This window comes from Drosophila innubila (assembly GCF_004354385.1).
Source record: "Drosophila innubila isolate TH190305 chromosome 3R unlocalized genomic scaffold, UK_Dinn_1.0 2_E_3R, whole genome shotgun sequence".
Lineage (NCBI taxonomy): Eukaryota > Metazoa > Arthropoda > Insecta > Diptera > Drosophilidae > Drosophila > Drosophila innubila.
In genome coordinates this window covers 2695734-2719417 of record NW_022995380.1, presented here as the reverse complement: position 1 = coordinate 2719417, position 23684 = coordinate 2695734, and the positions used below count along the sequence as shown (strand labels likewise).

Genomic DNA, 23684 nt, shown 5'->3' with positions numbered 1-23684 from the left:
TTTTCATTTATATTAAACTGTGTTTCTTAATACCGCATAAGGTAGCAGATTGGATTTCTAATGCTAGTCTGGAATGAAAAACAGGATACCAATTTTACTTTTATTTGAGTTGTGTACACATTTTTTTAATTTTTTTTTTTTTGTGAGCATAAATGATTATAGGCTGCCTGGTAATAATGCCTAGCAGTGTTGCAAACGAAGGCTACGAGTTTCAGAGCAGCATCACAAGCCGTAATATTTCAAGTGGCTCCCCGGTGGTAGTCCCAAACGATGTCGATGCCGTGGACAAATCAGCAAGTCAACTTGATCTGGTGTCGCAGTCACTTGACCAGGTTGCTGTCAGCCGTCGTACTGGCTGGAAGGTGAAGGGATCTGTATTGTCTCTCAACACGCATAACCGCATTCGCAATATTGTCGAGGCTCTAAAAATTAATCCGAATCCACAAAAGGCCATGATACCGCTGTCCATAGGTGCGTATGTTGTCAAAAAAAGTATACAATTATAATCTCCAATACTTCAGTATCTAAAAGCTGAAAAATCGATGAAAAGTTTTTGAATGATCTTCATCTGATCAACTTCAAAGGTATTTTTAGAGACATTCGCTGAATTTAACATTTTGGGTAAAAATATGAGATTTAATGTTATCGAATGTACTTATAAATTTTTCATAGCTCGAAAGGCCCAAATAAAGTAGACCAGAAATAGTTTTTAAATTCTTTTGCTTCTCATTATGACACCTTTTTTATATGGAATTTTCTGGTCTACTCGATGCAGGCCTGTAAATTAAAGATTCAAAACAAATGTTTTTAGTATTTAATATTATTTAAGGTACATTTATTTGTTTGAATACATAATTGGCTTTTATCAGGTCACGCCCGATCTCAGTCAGATGGCTTGTAGAAGCTTTTGCAATCCAATCTTTCCAAAGTTTAAGGTCTTTAAAATACACATTTAAGGATACCAAACTTTTTTAACTAAACTCGCGTTAATCAGCTTTATGATGGAATCTTTTTGGGCAAGCTGATGATTTCTTTAAAGAAACAAAACATCATGCTAATATGCTTTTCTGTGATGCCTCAAATTTCCGAGATTGAATTTAATTTATTCAATATTTCTAAATGGGAAGACGAGAACACGTATAAAATGAACAGAATACCAGGTCCGGACAGTTGTTACATATTATTATTATTGTTATTGGCAAGGCGCGCGCACGTTTTCAATGCATTAGCATAAAATGTAGTTTCACCTGTTTCGAGAAACGAGAAACAAGATCCATAATCGAAAAGATTAGAATTGAACCGCTTATCATAACCAAGCGTCCACTGTCCGAACGTCTACCGCACGGGACTTGGCGATGGCGGAAACTTGGGCAAATGCGTTAAACGAGTTTAAGACTGGATCATGAAAAATTTGTTTTTGATGATATATAAATATATATGTGAGAAACTTAAAAGATTCTTTTTGATTTATTTTCTCTAGGCACACATGAATTCGTGTTTGATATTTAATAGCTTGTCTTGATTTTATTGCAGGTGATCCGACTATCTTTGGCAACCTAAAGGCTTCCGATGAAACAATGAAAGCAGTACTGCGATCAGTGGAGAGTGGCAAGTTTAATGGCTATGCACATACGCAAGGCCATGAGACTTCGCGTGTGGCGGTGGCCAAATATAGTGCACATCAACGCACCGATGGGGTGATCAATCCGAATGATATTATACTTTGCAGCGGCTGCTCCTCGGCGTTAGAATATTGTATTTTGGCGCTGGCAGATAGCGGACAAAACGTCCTGGTTCCGCGGCCTGGATTCTGTTTGTATCATACGCTTACAGAAGGCTTAGGTATTGAGGTGCGCTACTATGACCTGTTGCCTGAGCAACAGTGGCGTGCCGATCTGAAGCAGTTGGAGAGTCTTATCGATGAGAACACAGCCGCACTGTTGATCAACAATCCAAGTAATCCTTGTGGCAGCGTCTTTGATGAAGCGCATCTGCTGCAACTTGTGGATATATGTGAGCGTCATTACCTACCTATTATTGCCGACGAGGTGAGTGAAGATAGAGCTCAGCTGCATGATGTTTGATAGAATCTGTTATTTATATTTATTTTGTATTCATTTATTTATTTATTTATTTTTTTTAGATCTATGAGCACTTTGTATTCCCGGGCTCTCGTCATGTGGCGGTCAGTAGTCTGGCACGCGAGGTTCCTGTGCTCTCCTGCGGTGGGCTGACCAAACGCTTTTTAGTGCCAGGCTGGCGAATGGGCTGGATTATCGTACATGATCAGCACAAACGTTTGGGTAGTGCAACAACGGGCTTAAAGAATATGAGTGGCCGGATTCTAGGCTCTAATTCTATCATTCAAGGTGCTCTACCCGATATACTATCAAAGACACCGCAGAGCTACTTTGATGGAGTAATTGGAATACTCTACGTAAGTAATTCGTAAGGTACAAGAGAAAAATTTGCAATAATTTTTATTATTACTTTTTAAAGTCAAACGCTCAATTGGCATATAATTTATTAAAGAAAGTCAGCGGATTGATTCCCATCATGCCCAGCGGAGCTATGTACATGATGATTGGCATTTCCATCGAGTGTTTTCCTGATTTCAAGGACGACACACATTTTGTGCAGGAGCTGGTTAATAAGCAAAGTGTCTTCTGTCTGCCCGGCAGCTGTTTTGAATACTCGGGCTATTTTCGTATTGTTCTTACAGTTCCAGCTACTATGATTGAAGAAGCCTGTAATCGCATTGCCGAGTTTTGTGAGATGTACTACAAAAAAGACACTGAGGTGCTCATCAAGCATATCCTATTGGATGATGAAAATGTGTAGAGTGATATGTTATATGTATGATTTGGAGCTGGCACTGGGACTTTTACAGAAACTGGTCGCATGATGTTGTTAAATGCTTGAGGCTAGTGGTGTCCAAATGTAGAATAAAGTAGTCTATAAAATACTATCAAATGTAATAGGAAAAAGTATTTTATGGCCTACTTTGAACACCACTGCTTTAGGCAACAATAACTTGATTTTTATAGACAAAGGCAATAATTATACAACATTACCTTACTCGTATCACAGAATATTGTTAAAAAAAAAATGGCAAAGATCGAAGAATGCATGTGTAGGGAAATCCAAATGTCATTTAAGAAAAAGGGATTCTTCTAACTAATAAAAACAACTTTTGAAGCTTACCCGCAGTTTCGTTTGTAGAACAGTATGATGTAAAATGTTAAAATTTGTTAAATATGAATAAAAATGAAGTGATTAATGAAGAAAACTAAAACCAAATGTTGTATAATATCCACACCACTACAGAAGTAGACGAATTATCGTATCTTCCAAAAACAAAAACCTCTTTAGTGGTAAAAGTCTAGTGACGAAAGTCATTCCATGCTCTATAATTTCTGATATAAAATGTTGTGACAAACAATATTAAAAAAAAATTTTCATTCCGAACCATGCGCAAAAAGGTTGAGCTTGTTATCTATCTATATATACAAAGTTCTTTGTCCAACTGACTTAGCATTGTACAGGCCAAACGGCTTGACTTGCGACCTTGAAACTTGGCCACAACAAACTGAAGATAATTTCATCTGATAATTTCATTCGACCTGCAAGTGCATCAAAATGGAGGTCAAGGTTCGCGTTTATTTTGATTAACATATAGCAGCGTTTTGTCAGCTTAGTACTTAAGTAGTGTAGAGGATGGGGTCGCGAGATCGAACCCAGACCGAGAAAGATTTTATTTTATTGTTTAATTTCTTTTTATTAACATTTTTATAAATTTTACGATATAGCTGTCATAGGAAAAATCGGCATCATATTAAGCTTTAGTATGAGAAACTTTTCTGTTTTTTAAGTAATCCAAACCAAACTAACAGATTCGTTTTTGCACTCCAAGTCTCAAATTTTTCTGCCAAATCTAGAATTTTTCCGCCAAATTCGGCTTTTTCTCGTTAAATCTGGCGATTTTCCCAAAGTCCAATGGCAGGGGCAGCTGGCATCGTGAACATAATTATTCGTTTCTCTTAGTTATATAAACTGATAACTGATTTGTAGTCTAATAGTCTGATTTGTATAAGAAGGTATCATGTCATTTAGCAGGTACTGATTACTGATCCATCAGAAGTAAAGAAGGGATTACTGCTAAAAAAAAAACCTGCCGAATGAACCAAATGTTGAAAAAGCGACCCTTTGCTCTCAACCCGAATATTCGCAGCGCTACCATATGGTAACAAGCAATAAACATTCACTAAAACTTCATTTTTAGACAAGATATTAACATTAGATTAACCTTAATATGATATTCTTAGAGTAATTTGTTGTCTCTAACCGATAAAATGTTGATTGAATCTCTAGAAGTTAGCTGATCGAAAAATGCGCTTAAGTTACTCACAGTATTTGGCAATTCGTCGCAAGTAAATTTAAATCGTTTAACTAATTTTAGTACTGAACAATATGCAGTGCTTACATCATTAGAAAGGTAAAAGAGTGCTCTGTATAATTTAAAAATAAATTCGGAAAAACAAACACTTTTTCGGCAAATTGACGCTTTTTATTTTCGTGTTACCATATGGTAACGCTGGGAAGTACAGGGTACAGGTTTTTTCTATACATTTTAATCGCGTTTCGGTACTGTTTCGTTCATAAAATATGATTGTTCCTATGGCAACTGTTTGAAATAGTAAGCCGATTTGAACCAAATTTGGTCAGGATGTATAAAACCAACTTAAATGCAAATGTGAGTTTGGTTGAGATATCTAAGAAAACAAAAATGTTCCCCATACTAAAGGTGAATTTGACCCCGATTGTTCCCATGACAGCTATATAATATAGTGCACCGATCTTAACCAAATTTGGTCATAAATATCAAGGAGGAGCCCCCCTGTTGGATAAAGCTGTGTTTATTAGACTTTTCGCAAATATTCGTATTTTGTAGTATTAAAAAAACCTGTACCCTGTTACTCCCAGCGTTACCATATGGTAACAGCCGCAAAAATGGTCCTGTCGATTATCCTGACAAAGACGAACAAAAAGAATGTCTTTTTCGGATTCAGCGACCTCAAAGTTATCAGTCCTGAAAGTTTCATGAAGAAACTCGAAAAAAAGTTGCTCAGGACGATTCGGGTTAAACAGAAACTGCAGTTGAAATGCCTTCACTTGCAATTTTTTTTACTATTAAACGTTTATTCTATTCTTACATACAGACACGTTATTATGATCAGATTTCAGAATCAACAGTTTTGAGTGGTGCCCGTGATACAGAATATTTTATAGATAAAAATTGAGTGTCCGAAATACCAGGTTGTCCTAATTAACAAGTGTCCCAATTATTGAAGTAAAACAGTAATTTATATTTGCGTAAAAGAAGTTCATTCTAGAAAAATATAAGAAGTGCGATCTGGGGGTGGAGGCAAGACGTTGACAAGAAACGTGAGCCATGTGAAAAAAATTCCACAAACACAGACAACAGCTGATACCGACGGCCACTCCTCACACTGCCGAAGTACAGGTGACTTTCTGTAGCCGGCACCGACTTAGAGGTTGGAAAACATCGATATTTGCAAACATCGATGTTGGCGATGTTTTGAAGCATCGATGTTGGCCAACTTCGATGTTACCGATGCTTTAAACCGAAAGCGATACATTCAAGTTTTTCAAATAAAATTAAATAGATATAAGACAAAATACCAATTTTTTATTTTTCATTCATTAATAAAACGTGGCACTTACACTTTTGTCTACTTTTCTGAGTATGCTTTTAGAGAAGGTAAGAAATGTATAGCAAGATGACTCTCAATGACATTCCTCTTTAACTCTCATTTAATATCAAGTTCAGTAGAATTCGATCAGCCGAGGTATGCGGAAAAATATATATATAAAACGACAAAATATTGTGTCTTTTCCTGGGACAATTACCGGGTTAATACACTTTTTATCCCAGAAAAGTTTAAAAACAGTAAAATTAAGCGATTTTTTAGCTTTGATGGAAGATAACAAAAGTTTGAAGCTTTTGGACACTATTCCACTACTTCAGGACGCTTTGGTAATCAATTCTCCAACTATTTATTCTAGTTTTGTTTGCGCCAATTTGCGCCTTTTTTTAAGTACAAAAACTGACGCAATCTTGCATAAAAATGGTGATAAAAAAATCAGAGCGCAGTGCAATTTCATAAGTTTTCGTTATGAATTTTATTTTTTTTTTTTTAATTAGCAAAATAAAACTTTTTTAAATATTAAACAATGTTGTTTAAAAGATGAAAAAATATTAAGATGTATATTTCGAACAAAAAAAAATAATTTTTTTTAGATTTTACATGTAAGATATGTATGCCAACCTTTGGCTCGCTTCGCTCGAGGTGCTACAGTCGAGCATACTCGACTGTCGAAGACCCCGTACTTACTATGAAAAAAGTAAAGACTGCTAAAAATTCAAAAATATTTAGCTCACTCGATGCGCTTGCAGAGCACTGTAATACATTTTCGTCTACTTGATTCAATGGCAGCTAAACAGGACACAACGGTGCTTTTTTAACTGAATTTATTTCTTAAAATCTTAGTCTTGTTGTTGGCTACGAAACATGAAAATCTTACATTCTAACTCCTTCCAGTCATTGGAAGGACGCCGCATTATTAGTGAAACATCTGCAGGCCGCCCCAAATATACAATCTGTGAGTTTGATTAAGATATCTTTAGAAACAAAAAAGTTTTCCTTACAATTAAATGCATACAAATGCCCTGCGGTGACATTTGACCCGTTTTTGGGTCCATCAAATGATCTCCGATCGTGCTCAAATTTTGCAAGTGTATTCTAGGGGTAAAAAGAAATATTTTTCAGCCCGGCGCTCATTGATATCGCCAACTTGAAAAAACTCCATACAAGCCGCGGCCAGACTAATGTATAATTTATGTTAGACATGTTATATGAATGTTATGTTTATTAATTTAATGTTAATATACATTTTTTCTGTTAATTTAATTGTTCATTAAATTATGTTGATCTATAAATGTTAAATTTGCATATATTTATGTATGTTTGATGGTTAGTATGTTAAATTTTTCTTTTATATTAACATTTTAAAAGTTAAAAGTCTGAATTAAATTGAACTGAAGTTTTTTATTAATTTTTTTTTTAATTAATGGTCATTATGGTTAGCGAGCAAATAACTGTCTTGTGGGCTCGACTAGACCCCATTTGTTATTTTTATTTACTTTATTTATTTTTTAATCTATATACATAAAATTCTTTGACCTGACTTACTCACTACCTGAGTCACTGATCATTGCACAGCCCAAACAATAAGGCCTAGGAGGCTGGAATTTTCACATATTTTAGATGAGACAATTTTATCGTGGAAAAGAACGGGGGTCAAAGTTCACACTTAGAGAAAATTTCTTAGTATGAAAAACTGCTACTTTCAGAACTATCTCAACCAAACCCACAGATAATTGGTTACTACATTGTTCTAGTATATTGTACAATGTACATCCTGACCAAATTTGGTCAAAATCGGACTACTACATCATATAACTGCTATAGGAACAGTTGGGTTCAAATAAACCTATAATATGAAAAACTATTTTGTTGCTAAAGGTATCTCAATGAAACACGCAACTTGTATATTTTTGACTTCCTTTCACACCCTGATAGAATTTTGTAAAAATCTGATGACTATATCATATAGCTGCCATAGGAACAATCGGATGTAAATTAACCTTTAGTATGCAAACATTTTTTGTTTCTTGAGCTATCTTATCCAAAATCACAGAATAGGTTTTTTTTTACCAAATATTACACCCTGACTAAATTTGTCAAAACCGGATGACTATATCGTATAGCTGCCATAGAAACAATCAGGCTTAAAGTAACCTTTAGTATGAAAAACTTTTTTGTTTCTTAAGGTATCTTAACCAAACTCACAAACTGATTATTTGGTACCTGTACCTGTTACACCCTAATGAAATTTGGTCAAAATCGAATTACAATATCATATAGCTTCCATAGGAACAATCGGATGTAAATTAACCTTTAGTGTAACAAGCTTTTTTGTTTTTTGTGTTATCTCAAGTAAACTCACAGAATATGTTTTTCTACTACATGTTACACCCTGCTCAAATTTGGATAGCTATATCATATAGCTGCCACATGAACGATCGTGCTTAAATTAACCTTTAGTATGAATTTTATTTTTACGATATCTTTACCAAACTCACAAATTCACTTTTTGGTCTATGCACTTTTGCACGCCAAATATCGAACTTTTTTTCCAAATCTAGCAGCGTAAATACAATTATTTGTTTGTTTTACAAGAAATGTTATACTAGCCCTAAAATTTCTGATATCCAATTTTGTGACGAACAAAATTCAGTTTAATATAAAAATTTTAAATAAAAATATAAATTAATAAAAAAAAAAGCGAAAATTGGCATTCGGCCCTGCGCAAAAAGTAATTTTTATGTACAAAGAAGCTCACCCTTTTTGCTCACAGTGCACAATGCCACTGTCACAAAATTGGATATCAGAAATTTTGGGGCTAGAAATTGCTTTCGTCACTAGACTTTTACCTCGTGTAGAGGTTTTTTTTGTGGGATATCAGAAATTTTTGCAATTGCTTTTGCTTTTGACATTGTAACTTTATCATTAATGCAGGCAAATAGTAAAATATATAAATTTAGTTGTTAAACTTATTTCATATTTAAAAAAAATATTTCTTTAATTATAAAGAAAAACTAGGGGGCTTCCCCCCTCTGCTCGCGTTGCTACAGCCGAGCATACTCTACTGTCGGAGACCCCGTACTTACTATGAATAAAATGTTTTTCATACTAAGACTTGGATTTCGCCCGATCGGTGCTATGACAGCTATATGATATAGTGGTTCGATTAGAACCAACTTTGGTCAGAATATAAAAGTCTAATTTAAATGCATATTCTATTCGTTTGGTTACGATATCTCGTAAAACAAAAAAGTTTTTCATACTAAGACTTAATATTGGACGGATTGGCTATATGATATAGTGGTCCGATAAGAACTTACTTCGGTCAGGATTTTTAAAACTGACTTAAATGCATAATGTATCAGTTTGGTTGAGATATCTCATAAAACCAAAAAGTTTTTCGTACTAAAACATGATTTTCGACCGATAGAAAAATGTATTTATTCACTTAACAGGTAATATCTTCCAAACCCCCCAACCAAAATTTATGTTTCATATACCAAAAAACGCGAAATTGTACGTATTACAACATAATGCAATTTAACAGAAATCGTTAGAGCCGTTTTGTCAGAATTCGCCAAAATGTAAGCTTTAAAACATAATATCACCTGTAAAATGTTACCTGAATACTTTAGAAAAAAAAGTTTAAAGGTACGCATAAAAGCCCTCAAACACACCTTTCCAATGATATATAGAACATATGTAGCTTCTATGGTTAGGAAACTGTTGAGGTTTCAATTTTAGCGGGATTTAGCGTTTTCCCGCTAAACTAGCGGTTTTTTCAAAAAGTCGTTGAACAATTATTTCTAGATTTTTGAAATGTAATAGATCCCTATCACTACATCTAACCTTTTTTTAGCGGTTTCATACAAACAGACAAACAAGCAAACTGACTTTAAATTTCATTTTGAGAAGTCCACTAAAAATTTCAAATTTATTTATCTTTTGAACCAGTTAACGGATTTGGGTCATCAAGGTATCAATCGACGCGTATTTTTGATAAAAATAAATAATTTTACCAAAAAGACCCAACGGCTCCAAAAGCTGCGATCATACAAATTTTTCCCCTCCCACTTACACTCCAGTATCTTATGACCCAGGTGAATTTGAATTAGTTTTAGTATGCCATTTTGTAAGTTAGGACTAATCCTTTCGATCAATATATAACTTGATCTGATCGGACAGTCGTAGCAAATTTTCCAACTTAGCTGTATATATTGTTAGTCGCCTTTCGCACCCTTCGTGCTGCTTTCGTCACTAACGCGAACTGCCGTCCGCAGTGATTATATAATTTTGTTGCTACTTGTTGCATTCATCATGCAAATTCCAACGACAAAAAATTTTAATTTTTTTTTCAAATAGTATGATAACTGATAATTATTGTTTCGTACGAACGGTAAGAAAAAGGTAGTAGTCTGATTTGTATACTAAAATACCATGTCATTTAGCAGGTACTGATTACACTAGGCAACAGCCCATAAATTAAACGAACGAACCCCACTTTTTTGGATAGATTTGGGGCCACAAATGACGAAAAACATTTTTTTGTATACCCTTTACTTGCAAAATAAGTAAAAGGGTATATGGTGCTCGTTGGAATGTATGTTACAGGAAGAAGAAGGCATTTCCGCCCCTATAAAGTAATGTATGTTTCTTGATCAACATAAATAGCCGAGTCGATATAGCCATGTCTGTCTGTCCGCCGTCCGTCCGTATGAACAAAAAGATCTCAGAGACTGTAAGAGATAGAGATACCAAACTTTCACTTACATACTTCTATATAGCCCACGCAGATCAAGTTTGTTCCAAACTTAAGCCACGCCCCCTCCGCCTCCGCAAATCGCAAAAAACCACCACACCCATAGTTTTTAGATAATACGTTTTTTGTGGTAATTAACGTTATCTATTAGTATTATATACTATCCCACTGAATCGTATCAAGATCGGGCAAGTAGAAGGACATAAAAGGCATCGGACAAGTAAAAAAGGAATAAAAGTTTTCAGAGCAAAACAAGTATATTCTTTCAAGTACTTTTATATATATTGATGTAAGTAACGGGTGGCCTATTTTCGGGATCTCGACTATAGACTTTACAACTAGTTTTTTTTCTATGGCAGAGCTTTTTTTATATTTTTTTCTAATTTGGCTTTTTTTCTTACTTTTTTTTTCAAGGTGCTCCCACTTTTGTCATCATTTCTTGTAAATGCCAATACCGATTTGCAAAAGTTTTACTTTTTCTAAATATCAATGAATATATCTATATTTTATTACTGCACAGTTTTAGATTTAAACCAGTAGTATTAGATCTATCAATCTTTGAAATAAGAAAATAATAATTTTTTTGCTTAGCTTTTTTAAAGTAAAAAAATTAATTAAATTTTTGTTTGTATTTGATTTACATATCTGTAATTATTACGCGTTGTTTAAAATGTGATTAATAAAAATATATATAATAATATTTTATCTGTAGGGATGTTTTTTCGATTTTTATGACTTCCTTGTGGAGCAGCATGACCTTTAGTATCCAAATTTTTTGTGTTTTTTGAGATACCTCAACCAATCTCACAGAGTATCAATTTGGTGTTGTCTTACATTATGACCGTATTCGGTTTAAATCGGATTACTATATCAACCTTTAGAATGAAAACTTCTGCTGTTTTTTAAGATATATCATCTAATCTCGCAGGTTGAGTTTTTTGAGATACCTTAACCAATCTCACAGAGTGTCAATTTGTTGTTGTCTTACACATTATGACATCTAGTAATGTGTTATGTATCCCTATTAAACTTGGTTCAAATCGGTTCACTATTCATCGGTCGGTCGAAAATCCATCTTTAGCATAAAAAACTTTCTTATTTTCTAAAATATTTCAACCAAACTCACAAATTGTGTATTTTATATTGCCTTATATACCTCCACCAATATTGGCTCAAATCGGTCTACTATATTATATAGCTTTGTATAACTTTGTTTTTTAAGATATCTTTACTAAACTGATAGAATATGCATATAAGTTGGTCTTATGCATCCTTACCGAAGTTAGTTCAAATCGGTCCACTATATCATATAGCTGCCATAGGACCGATCGATACAAAATCAAGTTTAAGAATAAAAAACTTTTTTATTTTTGGAGATATCTCAATCAAACTCATGAATTGGGGTATTTTTAATTGCCCTTACACTGTATCATAAAGCTGCTATAGAAACGATCGATACGAATGATCGATAAGCAACTTTTAGTATGCATTTTTTTTTTATTTTTTAAGTTATCTGTACCAAACTTATAAATTACACAGCCACACAAAATAAAAGTGATGCTCTGCTCCGGGGGTCTCAGTATGCTTACTTTATGGATTTTAGGTCGCTGAATCCGAAGTCCATTTTGACTCAGCACGTCAAAATATCCATAATGGCGGACACTTTTTTCAAAAATTCATCGGACTCGGTTGAAACTCGTTACTCGGGGGTTTTTGGGGTCGCTGATCACGAATTTGAAGTCAAATATTAAAAATGTAAAATGGCGGATCCAATATGGCGAATTTTTAAAAAGAACATATTTAGTGGATCCGCCATTTTGAATTTTTAAAATTTGACTTCAAATTCGTGATCAGCGACCCCAAAAACCCCCTCGTTGGAATGTATGTTACAGGAAGAAGAAGGCATCCCCGCCCCTATAAAGTATGTAAATTCTTGATCAGCATAAATAGCCGAGTCGATATAGCCATGTCTGTCTGTCCGCCGTCCGTCCGTATGAACAAAAAGATCTCAGAGACTGTAAGAGATAGAGATACCAAACTTTCACTTACATACTTCTATATAACCCACGCAGATTTGTTCCAAACTTAAGCCACGCCCCCTCCGCCTCCGCCAATCGCAAAAAACCACCGCACCCATAGTTTTTAAGATAATATGTTTTTTGTGGTAATTAACGTTATCTATTAGTATTATATACTATCCCATTGAATCGTATCAAGATCAGGCAAGTAGAAGGACATAAAAGGCATCGGACAAGTAAAAAAGGAATAAAAGTTTTCAGAGCAAAACAAGTATTTTCTTTCAAGTACTTTTATATATATTGATGTAAGTAACGGGTGGCCTATTTTCGGAATCTCGACTATAGACTTTGCAACTAGTTTTTTTTTCTATGGCAGAGCTTTTTTTTATATTTTTTTCTAATTTGGCTTTTTTTCTTACTTTTTTTTTCAAGGTGCTCCCACTTTTGTCATCATTTCTTGTAAATGCCAAAACCGATTTGCAAAAGTTTTACTTTTTCTAAATATCAACGAATATATATATATTTTATTACTGCACAGTTTTAGATTGAAACCAGTAGTATTAGATCTATCAATCTTTGAAATAAGAAAATAATAATTTTTTTGCTTAGCTTTTTTAAAGTATTTTTTACTTTAAAACTCAAGGAAAACTCGAAAAAAATTAATTAAATTTTCGTTTCTATTTGATTTACATATCTGTAATTATTACGCGTTGTTTAAAATGTGATTAATAAAAATATATATAATAATATTTTATCTGTAGGGATGTTTTTTTCGATTTTTATGACTTCCTTGTGGAGCAGCATGACCCTTAGTATCCAAATTTTTTGTGTTTTTCGAGATACCTCAACCAATCTCACAGAGTATCAATTTGGTGTTGTCTTACACATTATGACCGTATTCGGTTTAAATCGGAATACTATATCAACCTTTAGAATGAAAACTTCTGCTGTTTTTTAAGATATATCATCTAATCTCGCAGGTTGAGTTTTTTGAGATACCTTAACCAATCTCACAGAGTGTCAATTTGTTGTTGTCTTACACATTATGACATCTAGTAATGTGTTATGTATCCCTATTAAACTTGGTTCAAATCGGTTCACTATTCATCGGTCGGTCGAAAATCCATCTTTAGCATAAAAAACTTTCTTATTTTCTAAAATATTTCAACCAAACTCACAAATTGTGTATTTTATATTGCCTTATATACCTCCACCAATATTGGCTCAAATCGGTCTACTATATTATATATATTATATATACTATATTATATATAAGAATAAAAAACTTTTTTATTTTTGGAGATATCTCAATCAAACTCATGAATTGGGGTATTTTTAATTGCCCTTACACTGTATCATAAAGCTGCTATAGAAACGATCGATACGAATGATCGATAAGCAACTTTTAGTATGAAGTTTTTTTTTATTTTTTAAGTTATCTGTACCAAACTTATAAATTACACAGCCACACAAAATAAAAGTGATGCTCTGCTCCGGGGGTCTCAGTATGCTTACTTTATGGATTTTAGGTCGCTAAATCCGAAGTCCATTTTGACCCAGCACGTCAAAATATCCATAATGGCGGAAACTTTTTTCAAAAATTCATCGGACTCGGTTGAAACTCGTTACTCGGGGGTTTTTGGGGTCGCTGATCACGAATTTGAAGTCAAATATTAAAAATTTAAAATGGCGGATCCAATATGGCGAATTTTTATAAAGAACGTATTTAATGGATCCGCCATTTTGAATTTTTAAAATTTGACTTCAACACATTTATGACTCTGTGCGTCGCGACGAAAAATCTGTGTGGCTGTGGTTGGTTTTAACAAACCGAAACAATTATACACTAAAAGAACTTCTAATTAATTTTATTTGCAAGTTGAACGCTTATTATGTGGTAAAAATCAAAACGCATCAAAACCAACTTTACTTTTCACACAGTGATATTAGATAAGGATATGAAAATGCAAGTCATTTTACAATTTGGTTGGATAAAAAATAGAAAGATGCATATAGTCAGTAATTTGGTAGAAGTAAATGCTCAATTTATACAAATCAGTTTTCCAAAATTCTTTTTGGGACTACCATTACAAAAATAAATATATTTTAAGGCATTTAAGACTTAAATAAAATACCCATGAAAAGGATTTTCCACATATTACATAGTAACGGTCAACTCAAGCAATTGTTCATTTAAAACTGCTTATAAATTGATATATTTTATAATAAAATAATATAACTTAAATTTAAGTCAATTGCATATTATTATTGTTATATAAGTGATTACCAACTCAAAAAACCCTTTAGAAGCAAAAATAGCAAAAGTTATCGCCAAAAGTCGCGTTCGATATCTCTTATGATGCAAGCGAACGGCCATATTTTTTTCCGCTCAAGCCGACAAAACCGTCTACAGACGGTCTTCAGTATTTTGTCGTTCCAACCAACGGAAAATTATGAAATTTAAAACTTAAGCATATTTAACCTATATCTACTTATAAAATAAATATCAACTTGATTGAATGTCTATTTCGATTTTGCATGTTAGAGGGTTATATAAAAATTTTTAATAAAAATATAAATTAATAGAAATAAAAACACGAAAGTTGGCATTCTGCACTGTGAGCAAAAAGGGTGAGCTTCCTTGTACATAAAAATTACTTTTGGCGAATGCCAATTTTAGTGTTTTTTTTATCTAGATATATAAAGTTATTTGTGCTGTTCATTTATTCATACATTCATGCGTCAAAATGGAGGTCAAAGTTCACATATATTTTCAGTTTACATGTAGTAGTAGCAAAGTAGTGGAGAGGATGGTCTGTTAGACTCACGCGCAAGGCTTCACGGGTTTAAGACCTGCCGGTTCAGCCCAGGCAAATATTACTTCTATTTTTTAATTTATTGTAAAATAGTAGAGATTGGTCAAGCGCTGCATTCAGTGGCAAACTAGTGCAGACGGAAAGTCTTCTCGTGTTCAAGACCTGGCGGTTCAGCCCAAGCAAATATTATTATTTTTTAATTTCATTTTTAATTGTATCTTAATATATTGCTTTATTCTGCATTTTTGTGGTTTGTAATCTTTGCTTTTGTATTTTTTGTATTAATCTCAAACAAAAACAAAATCAAAGGGCTGCAGCATAAAAATTGTTTAGCATATGCCAAAGCTGCTGTTGCAGGACTGCATCATAAAAATTGATCAACAGATGGTACAGCTGCTGTTAACAGGCTGCGACCATAATGTTCATCGCAGTACTACAATTTTATAATAAGATCCATTGGGCTTAGCTATTTCTAAATATCAATTAAATAAATTCAATATTCTTCCTGGATTAAAAGTTTTGCAAAACACCAAACATTATTTATTTCCGTTCGCTTTGAATAGCAACTGGTAGCATTTGTATCGTATTTGTATTGGTGAGTGCTGGTTGCCACACTTGGCGTATTTTTATTTTGGCGCAATGGCACTTTTATTTATTAATATTTAGCTTTTGCTCAAACTGACAGGAATATGGGCATACCAGGACGTACTGCACGCTGCGTTCGGTATGTGTAGCTTGTGGAGACTCCCATGGCCCTGATTCCTGCCAAGTCAACAAGAATGACCCTAGTATAAAAAAGTGCGGAAACTGCGGTGGAAATCACACTGCTAATTACAGGGGCTGTCCAGTGTGCAAGGAACTAAAAAGCCGCATCCGACATGTACCAACAGCGCGCCATCCGCACCTGCCAGGTGCAATTATATCATCCCAAACTACACCTGACGTCTTCTTCGCCAAAGCAGCCAGGTCCTCATTTGGTCCCGCAAACACTGTCAACGGCATATCTTTCGCTAGTGCTTTAAAATCTGGCCTTCAAAAATCAACTCCCTTAGCAGCGCCCCCAAGGGTAATACAAGAAGATTCGAGTATTGATAACGCGCAGCAGCCCATGCAGCAGTCACAAAGCTCTATTGAAGCGATGATTTTCACCCTACAACAAAGTATGATGGAGCTCATGTCGTTTATGAGATCAACTATGCAAAATCAAAACCCCTTGATGCAGATGCTTGCATCTCAACAATCCAAATAATCAATGGCGCCTCTACCAATATCTCTGTGGAACGCCAACGGTGTTTCACGGCATAAACTTGAACTTACCCAATTCCTATACGACAGTCACATTGATGTAATGCTGCTTTCTGAGACGCACCTTACTAACAAATATAACTTTCAACTAGATTTTGCTGTGACAAAAAACATCCCACGCAATCTGATAAGCGCCGTAACACTTTCGGATCTTTCATCCGACCACTCCCCCGTGTTATTAAATCTACTCCAATCCCCGGAATATGTAGAATATTCTATAGACTCACAACACACAGAACCAACTGGCTCAAGTACAAGAAATACGTTAGCTCTCACTTCGATCTTGCTCCGCAGTTCAACATCGAAGCGGACATCGACTGCTCTGCTGACTTATTAGAATCTGTACTTGTTGCAGCAGCTAAGATCTCTACTCCACAACGCGCGCATGTGCAGACCAATAAACGTAAAACTAATCTTCAAATAGAACAACTTGTTCTGGAAAAGCGACGATTGCGACGTGAATGGCAGTCTCACCGGTCGCCATCTACAAAACAACGCTTTAAAGATGCTTCACGCAGACTCAGCAAAGCTCTTAAGCATGAAGAAGCAGATGGCCAACGCCGTTACATAGAGCAATTATCACCCACCAGCACCAAGCATCCTTTGTGGAGGGCTCACCCTACTCTAAGTGCGCCGATCGTAACGGTAACGCCTATGAGAAACTCCTCAGGCTGCTGGGCCCTTAGCGACAAAGACAGAGCTTACACATTCGCTGCTCACCTACGTAATGTATTCCAGCCAAATCCCGCAACAAATTCGTTTTTACTATCATCCTGTGTATCTGATAGTCCTGTCGAACCTGAACCACCTGAACTTCGTCCAAATGAAATTGTAAAAGTCATAAAAGAACAGATGAAACCAAAGAAAGCTCCAGGCTGCGATCTAATAAGTCAAAAAATGGTCGTTGAACCTCCAAACTGTGCTATTTCCCTCATCTGTAAACTTTTCAACGCGATTACAACACTAGGCTACTTCCCAAAAAAAAAGAAGAAATCGGTCATTATAATGATTCCCAAACCTGGAAAAGATCATACAATACCATTATCGTATAGACCAATTAGCCTACTACCGTGATTGTCTAAGCTTTTTGAAAAATGCCTCTTGACGCGCATAATTCCTCATCTGAGAACACACAACACAATCCCAAGATGAGATACCACGACAAAAGGCGAGCTACAACATTAAGCTATCTTTGCACCCAAATACTCTTGCTCAACGGTTAACTCGGGATTGCAGTCGAACCCGCCTTAAACGAAACGACCTTCCAGCCCAGCAATAAACCCTTGGGGCACCGTTGATCATATTAAGTCAACATGACTGTTAGTTAAGCTTTAAATATGAGATTTGATAAACTTATTGTAAGTCTCCCTTGGAGAAGATTCAATAAATAAAGGCAAAGCAAAAAAAAAAAAAAAAAAAACTACTGTTTGTTTAGTTTGCATTTTTGTTATTGTTTGCAGTGGGCTTAGTACTTAGGTAGTGAAGAGGATGGTGTGGTAGACTCACGGGCACAGGGTCGCGAATTCGAACCCAGACCGAGAAAGATTTTATTTTTATTTTTTTTAATTTCATTTTATTATTTATTAATTTGGTCAAAATCGGGTTACTATATCATATAGCTGTCATAGGAAAAATCTGAATTTTTCTGAATTTTAAGTTATTTCAACCAAACTCACAGATTCGCTTTTGCACACCAAGTCTGAAATTTTTCTGCCAAATCTGGAATTTTCCCGCCAAATCCGGCTTTTCCCGATTTTAGAAACAGCTGGCAGCGTGAATATAATTATTCTTTTCTCTTTTAAAAGATGTTATATTATATAAATTTGTTGATACTTATTACATTCAGAAGGAAATTTCCAACAAAAAATTTTAAAATCTTCGCCAATAACTGATAACACTAGGCAACAGCCCAAAAACCCATTTTTTTTGGATAGATTTGGGGCCACAAACAGCGAAAAACATTTTTTTTCCATGGCAGAGTTTTTTCTTACTTTTTTTTTAGAGGTGCTTCCATTTTCGACATCATTTCTTGTGATTGCCTTAAACGATTTTCAAAAGCTTAACTTTTTCTAAAAGCTTATGAAAATATCTATATTTCATTATACACAGTCTTAGATTTAAACAAGTAGTTTTAAAGCTATCAATTTTAGAATTAAGAAAATGATGATTTTTTTCTTATTTTTTTTTTTACCTTTTTTTACTTTAAGATTCAAGGAAAACTCAAAAAAAATTTATTAAATTTTCGTTTTTTTTTATTTACGTAGCTGCATTTATTACGCGTAGTTTAAGATATGATTTATAAAAACCCATGGCGAAAATGCGGTATAACATTTTTTATCTGTATCGATGTTTTTTCGATTTTTTTGACTTCTTTGTGACCTTTAGTATGAACATTTTTTGTATTTTTATATTTTGTATACCTTAACCAATCTTACAGAATATTAATTTGTTGTTGTTTTTCACATTGTGACCATATTTGGTTTAAATCGGATTACTATATCAAATAGCTGCCATAGAAGAGATCGGTTTTTTGTGCATTTATAGATTGACTTTAAGAAAAGTAAAGTTTTTAAAGATCGGTTTTGGAAAAAAACTCTGATAGAAAAAAAAAAATGTTTTTCGTAATTTGTGGCCAGAAACCTATGCAAAAAAAGAATTTCGTTCGTTTTATAGCCAAAAAGTTCAAATTTGTTGCCTAGTGTTACTGATCCACCAGAAGTAAAGAAATACTGATTAAAAAACCTGTCGAATAAACCCAATGTTAGAAACAACGACCCTTTGCTCTTAAATGACAGAATATGCAGTTGAAAAGCCTTCTCTTGCACATAGTTTAGTTGCTTTTATTAATTTCTTACATGCAAACATGTTAATGTGATGGGTTTCCAGAATCAACAAATTTTTGTGGTGGCCGGGTTACAGAATATTTTACCGACTTATTAGGTTGTGCGAATTAACAAGAGTCCGAATAATTATTCAAATAGTACAGTAATATCTTTTTTCGTTAAAGAAGTTTATTCAAGAAAAATACAAAAAGTGATCCTCTCTTTCATGCTACAATTTCTCGAGCGAAGCGAGCAGGGGGCGCAGGACCCCTAGTATTATTTAAGTTTGTTTCTACTTCTTAAATTCGGCGAAAAAATTTCTAGCAATCAAAAATTTGAAATCTTTTCAAATAGTGTTTTTATTATTGCCCCTACGAACTTTAAAAAAATGTAATGTTCTGATTTATATAAGAAGGTATCATGTCATTCAACAGGGACTGATTACTGATCCATCAGGAGCTAAAACGGAATAACTGATTTAAAGAACCTGCCGAATGACCCCAATGTTACAGTAACGATTTATATTTTTTTAAAGAAGGAAAAACACACCAGGCCAATTTAATTTGCGTTGACTGCAGTTCAAAACCTCTTTTTCACATATCACTGCTACTTTGACTTTGCATTTTATTTTTAATTGCGCGCGCAATTTGTTTCGAGAGCGAAAGTGATAGAGAAATATGATGGCAGAATTTAAACACACTAAAATTGTAGTTTGTAGCTACTCTTGATACACTCCACATCGATTCCGAGCGATTACGATTACGATCTGCGACTTATCAATTTGAATTTAATTATACCCTGAGCCCATTGTACGAAAAACCTTTTAGTTTTATGAGATATCTCAACCAAAATGGTACAATATGCATTTAACTTGGTTTTATATTTCCTGACCATCCTTTTTTACGTACGGCATTCGGGTACGGGGTCTCCGACAGTAGAGTATGCTCGACTGTAGCAACGCGAGCGCGGCGGAGGCCCCCAGTTTTCTTTAAAATTTAAAAATTTTTTTTTAAATATGAAATAAATTCAACTTAATTTATATATTTTACTATATGGCTGCATTAATGATAAAGTTACAATGTCAAAAGCAAAAGCAATCGCAAAAATTTCTGATATCCCACAAAAAAAAACTTCTAAACGAGGTAAAGTCTAGTGACGAAAGAAATTTCTAGCCCCAAAATTTTTGATATCCAATTTTGTGACGAACAAAATTCAGTTTAATCTTAAAATTTTTCAATAAAAATATAAATTAATCAAAAAACTAGAGGGCCGGTGCTACAGTCGAGAAAACTCGAGTGTCGGTGACCCCGTACTTACTATGACAAAAACTAATAATAAAAAAAACTAGAGAATATTTAGTTAGCTTAAATGCATATTCTATCAGATTGGTTATGATGCCTCATAAAACATAAAAGATTTCATACTAAGCCTTGATTTTCGCCCGATCGGTCCTATGACAGCTATATGATATAGTGATCCGCTTTAAACCAACTTTGGACAGGCTATATAAAACCAAGTTTTATGCATATTGTATCAGTTTGGTCACGATATCTTATTCAACAAAAGTTTTTCATACTAGGACTTAATTTTCGCCCGATCGGTCATATGACAGCTATAGTGCTCCGATTAGAACCAACTTTGGAAAGAAAATATAAAGCCAAGTTTTATGTATATTCTATAAGTTTGGTTACTATCACTGCGGACGGCAGTTCGCGTTAGTGACGAAAGCAGCACGAAGAGTGCGAAAGGCGACTAACTATATATACAGCTAAGTTGGAAAATTTGCTACGACTGTCCGATCAGATCAAGTTATATATTGATCGAAAGGATTAGTCCTAACTTACAAAATGGCATACTAAAACTAATTCAAATTCACCTGGGTCATAAGATACGGGGGTGTAAGTGGGAGGGGAAAAATTTGTATGATCGCAGCTTGTGGAGCCGTTGGGGCTTTTTGGTAAAATTATTTATTTTTTAAAAATTTTTTTCAAAAGTACGCGTCGATTGCTACCTCGATGACCCAAATCCGTTAACTGGTTCAAAAGATAAATAAATTTGAAATTTTTAGTGGACTTTTCAAAATGAAATGAAAAGTTAGTTTCTTTGTTTGTCTGTTTGTATCAAAGCGCTAAAAAAGCTAAAATGTAATGATGGGGATTTATTCCTCTTTGAAAATCTAGAAATGTTTGTTTTACGACTTTTTCAATTTCCCGCTAGTTTAGCGGGAAAACGCTAAATCCCGCTGAAATTTAATCTCCAACAGTTTCCAAACCATAGAAGCTACAGATATATATCATTGGAAAGGTATGTTTGAGGGCTTTTATGCGTACCTTAAAACTTTTTTTCTAAAGTATTCAGGTAACATTTTACAGGTGATAATATGTTTTTAAGCTTACATTTTGGCGATTTTTGACAAAACGGCTCTAACGATTTCTGTTAAATTTTATTATGTTGTAAAACGTACAATTTCGCGTTTTTTGGTATATGAAAAGGGTATATGGTTGAAGGGTTTGGAAGATATTACCTGTTAAGTGAATAAATACATTTTTCTATCGGTCGAAAATCATGTTTTAGTACGAAAAACTTTTTGGTTTTATGAGATATCTCAACTAAACTGATACAATATGCATTTAACTTGGTTTTATATATTCTGACCAAGGTTGGTTTAAATCGGACTACTATATCATACAGCTGTCATAGGACCGTTCGGGTCAAAATAAGGTTTTAGTATGAAAAACTTGTTTGTTTAGTGAGATATTTTAACCAAATTGATAGCATTTGCATTTAAGTCAGTTTTAAAACTCCTGACCGAAGTTAGTTGTTATCGGACCACTATAGCATATAGCCAATCGGTCCAATATTAAGTCTTGGTATGAAAAACTTTTTTGTTTTACGAGATATCGTAACCAAACTAATAGAATATGCATTTAAATTAGACTTATATATTCTGACCAAAGTTGGTTCTAATCGCACCACTATATCATATAGCAGTCATAGCACTGATCGGGCGAAATCCAAGTCTTAGTATGAAAAACTTTTTTTTTCATAGTAAGTACGGGGTCTCCGACAGTAGAGTATGCTCGACTATAGCAACGCGAGCAAAGCGAGCAGGGGGCGGAGCCCCCTAGTTTTTCTTTATAATTAAAGAACAATTTTTTTTAAAATATGAAATACGTTGAACAACTAATTTTATATATTTTACTATTTGCCTGCTTTAATGATAAAGTTACAATGTCAAAAGCAAAAGCAACTGCAAAAATTTCTGATATCCCACAAAAAAAAACCTCTACACGAGGTAAAAGTCTAGTGACGAAAGCAATTTCTAGCTTCAAAATTTCTGATATCCAATTTTTGCATTCGGCACTGCGCAAAAAGTGCACAATGCTAATTTTCGCTTTTTTTTTTCATTAATTTATATTTTTATTTAACATTTTTAGATTAAACTGAATTTTGTTCGTCACAAAATTGGATATCAGAAATTTTGGAGCTAGAAATTGCTTACGTCACTAGACTTTTACCTCGTGTAGAGGTTTTTTTTGTTATCTTATACAACTTAAAAGTTTTTCATACCAAGACTTGATTTTTGCCCGATCGGTCCTATGCCAGATATATAATATGGGAGTCCGATTTGAACCAACTTTGGACAGGGTGTTTAAAATCAGGTGTTATATATATTCTATCAGTTTGGTTGCGATATCTCATTAAACAGAATAGTTGTTCATACTAAGTCTTGATTTTCAACCGATCGGTCCTATGACAGCTATATGATATAGTGGTCCGATTTGAACTAACTTTGGACAGAATATGTAAAACCAAGTTATATGTTTATTGTATCAGTTTGGTTAGGATATCTCATGAACCAAAAAAGTTTTTCATACAAAAACATGATTTTTGAACTATTGTTCCTATGGGCACTATATGATATAGTGGCCCGATCGAAAAAAAAGCTTGATCTGCCTGCTATATAGAGGAATCTACTTACCAAATTTGGTGTCACTAGCTTTTAAATTGTTCTTATAATTTGGATATGAAATTTTCTATGTCGATTTTTAGGCGGTAATGGGGGCGTGGCCAAATTCTAAAGCAAACTTGATCTGCTTGCAATACAGAGGAATCCACATACCAAGTTTGGTATGTCTAGCTTTTATAGTCTCTGGGATCTAGGTGTTCATACAGACGGACGGACAGACAGACAGACAGACGGACATTGCTATATCGACTCGGCTATTGATGCT

The 23684-nt window shown here is 34.3% G+C and overlaps 1 protein-coding gene across 1 annotated transcript; it reads left to right on the top strand.

Moving 5' to 3' along the window:
• The first annotated feature begins 15 nt into the window (after positions 1 to 15).
• LOC117792082 (tyrosine aminotransferase) lies at positions 16 to 3394 on the top strand. Its single transcript, XM_034632040.1, has 4 exons — positions 16 to 471; positions 1534 to 2048; positions 2144 to 2437; positions 2500 to 3394. The coding sequence occupies exons 1-4, from the start codon at positions 153 to 155 to the stop codon at positions 2839 to 2841; spliced, it is 1470 nt and encodes a 489-aa protein (XP_034487931.1). The 5' UTR covers positions 16 to 152; the 3' UTR covers positions 2842 to 3394.
• The last annotated feature ends 20290 nt before the right edge of the window (positions 3395 to 23684 follow it).

Bases quoted from the DNA above. Each gene is read 5' to 3' on its own strand.
- LOC117792082 (XM_034632040.1), top strand. From the start codon at position 153: ATGATTATAGGCTGCCTGGTAATAATGCCTAGCAGTGTTGCAAACGAA. The intron at 472-1,533 runs GTGCGTATGTTG...ATTTTATTGCAG, and splicing joins CATGATACCGCTGTCCATAG to GTGATCCGACTATCTTTGGC. The intron at 2,438-2,499 runs GTAAGTAATTCG...TACTTTTTAAAG, and splicing joins GAGTAATTGGAATACTCTAC to TCAAACGCTCAATTGGCATA.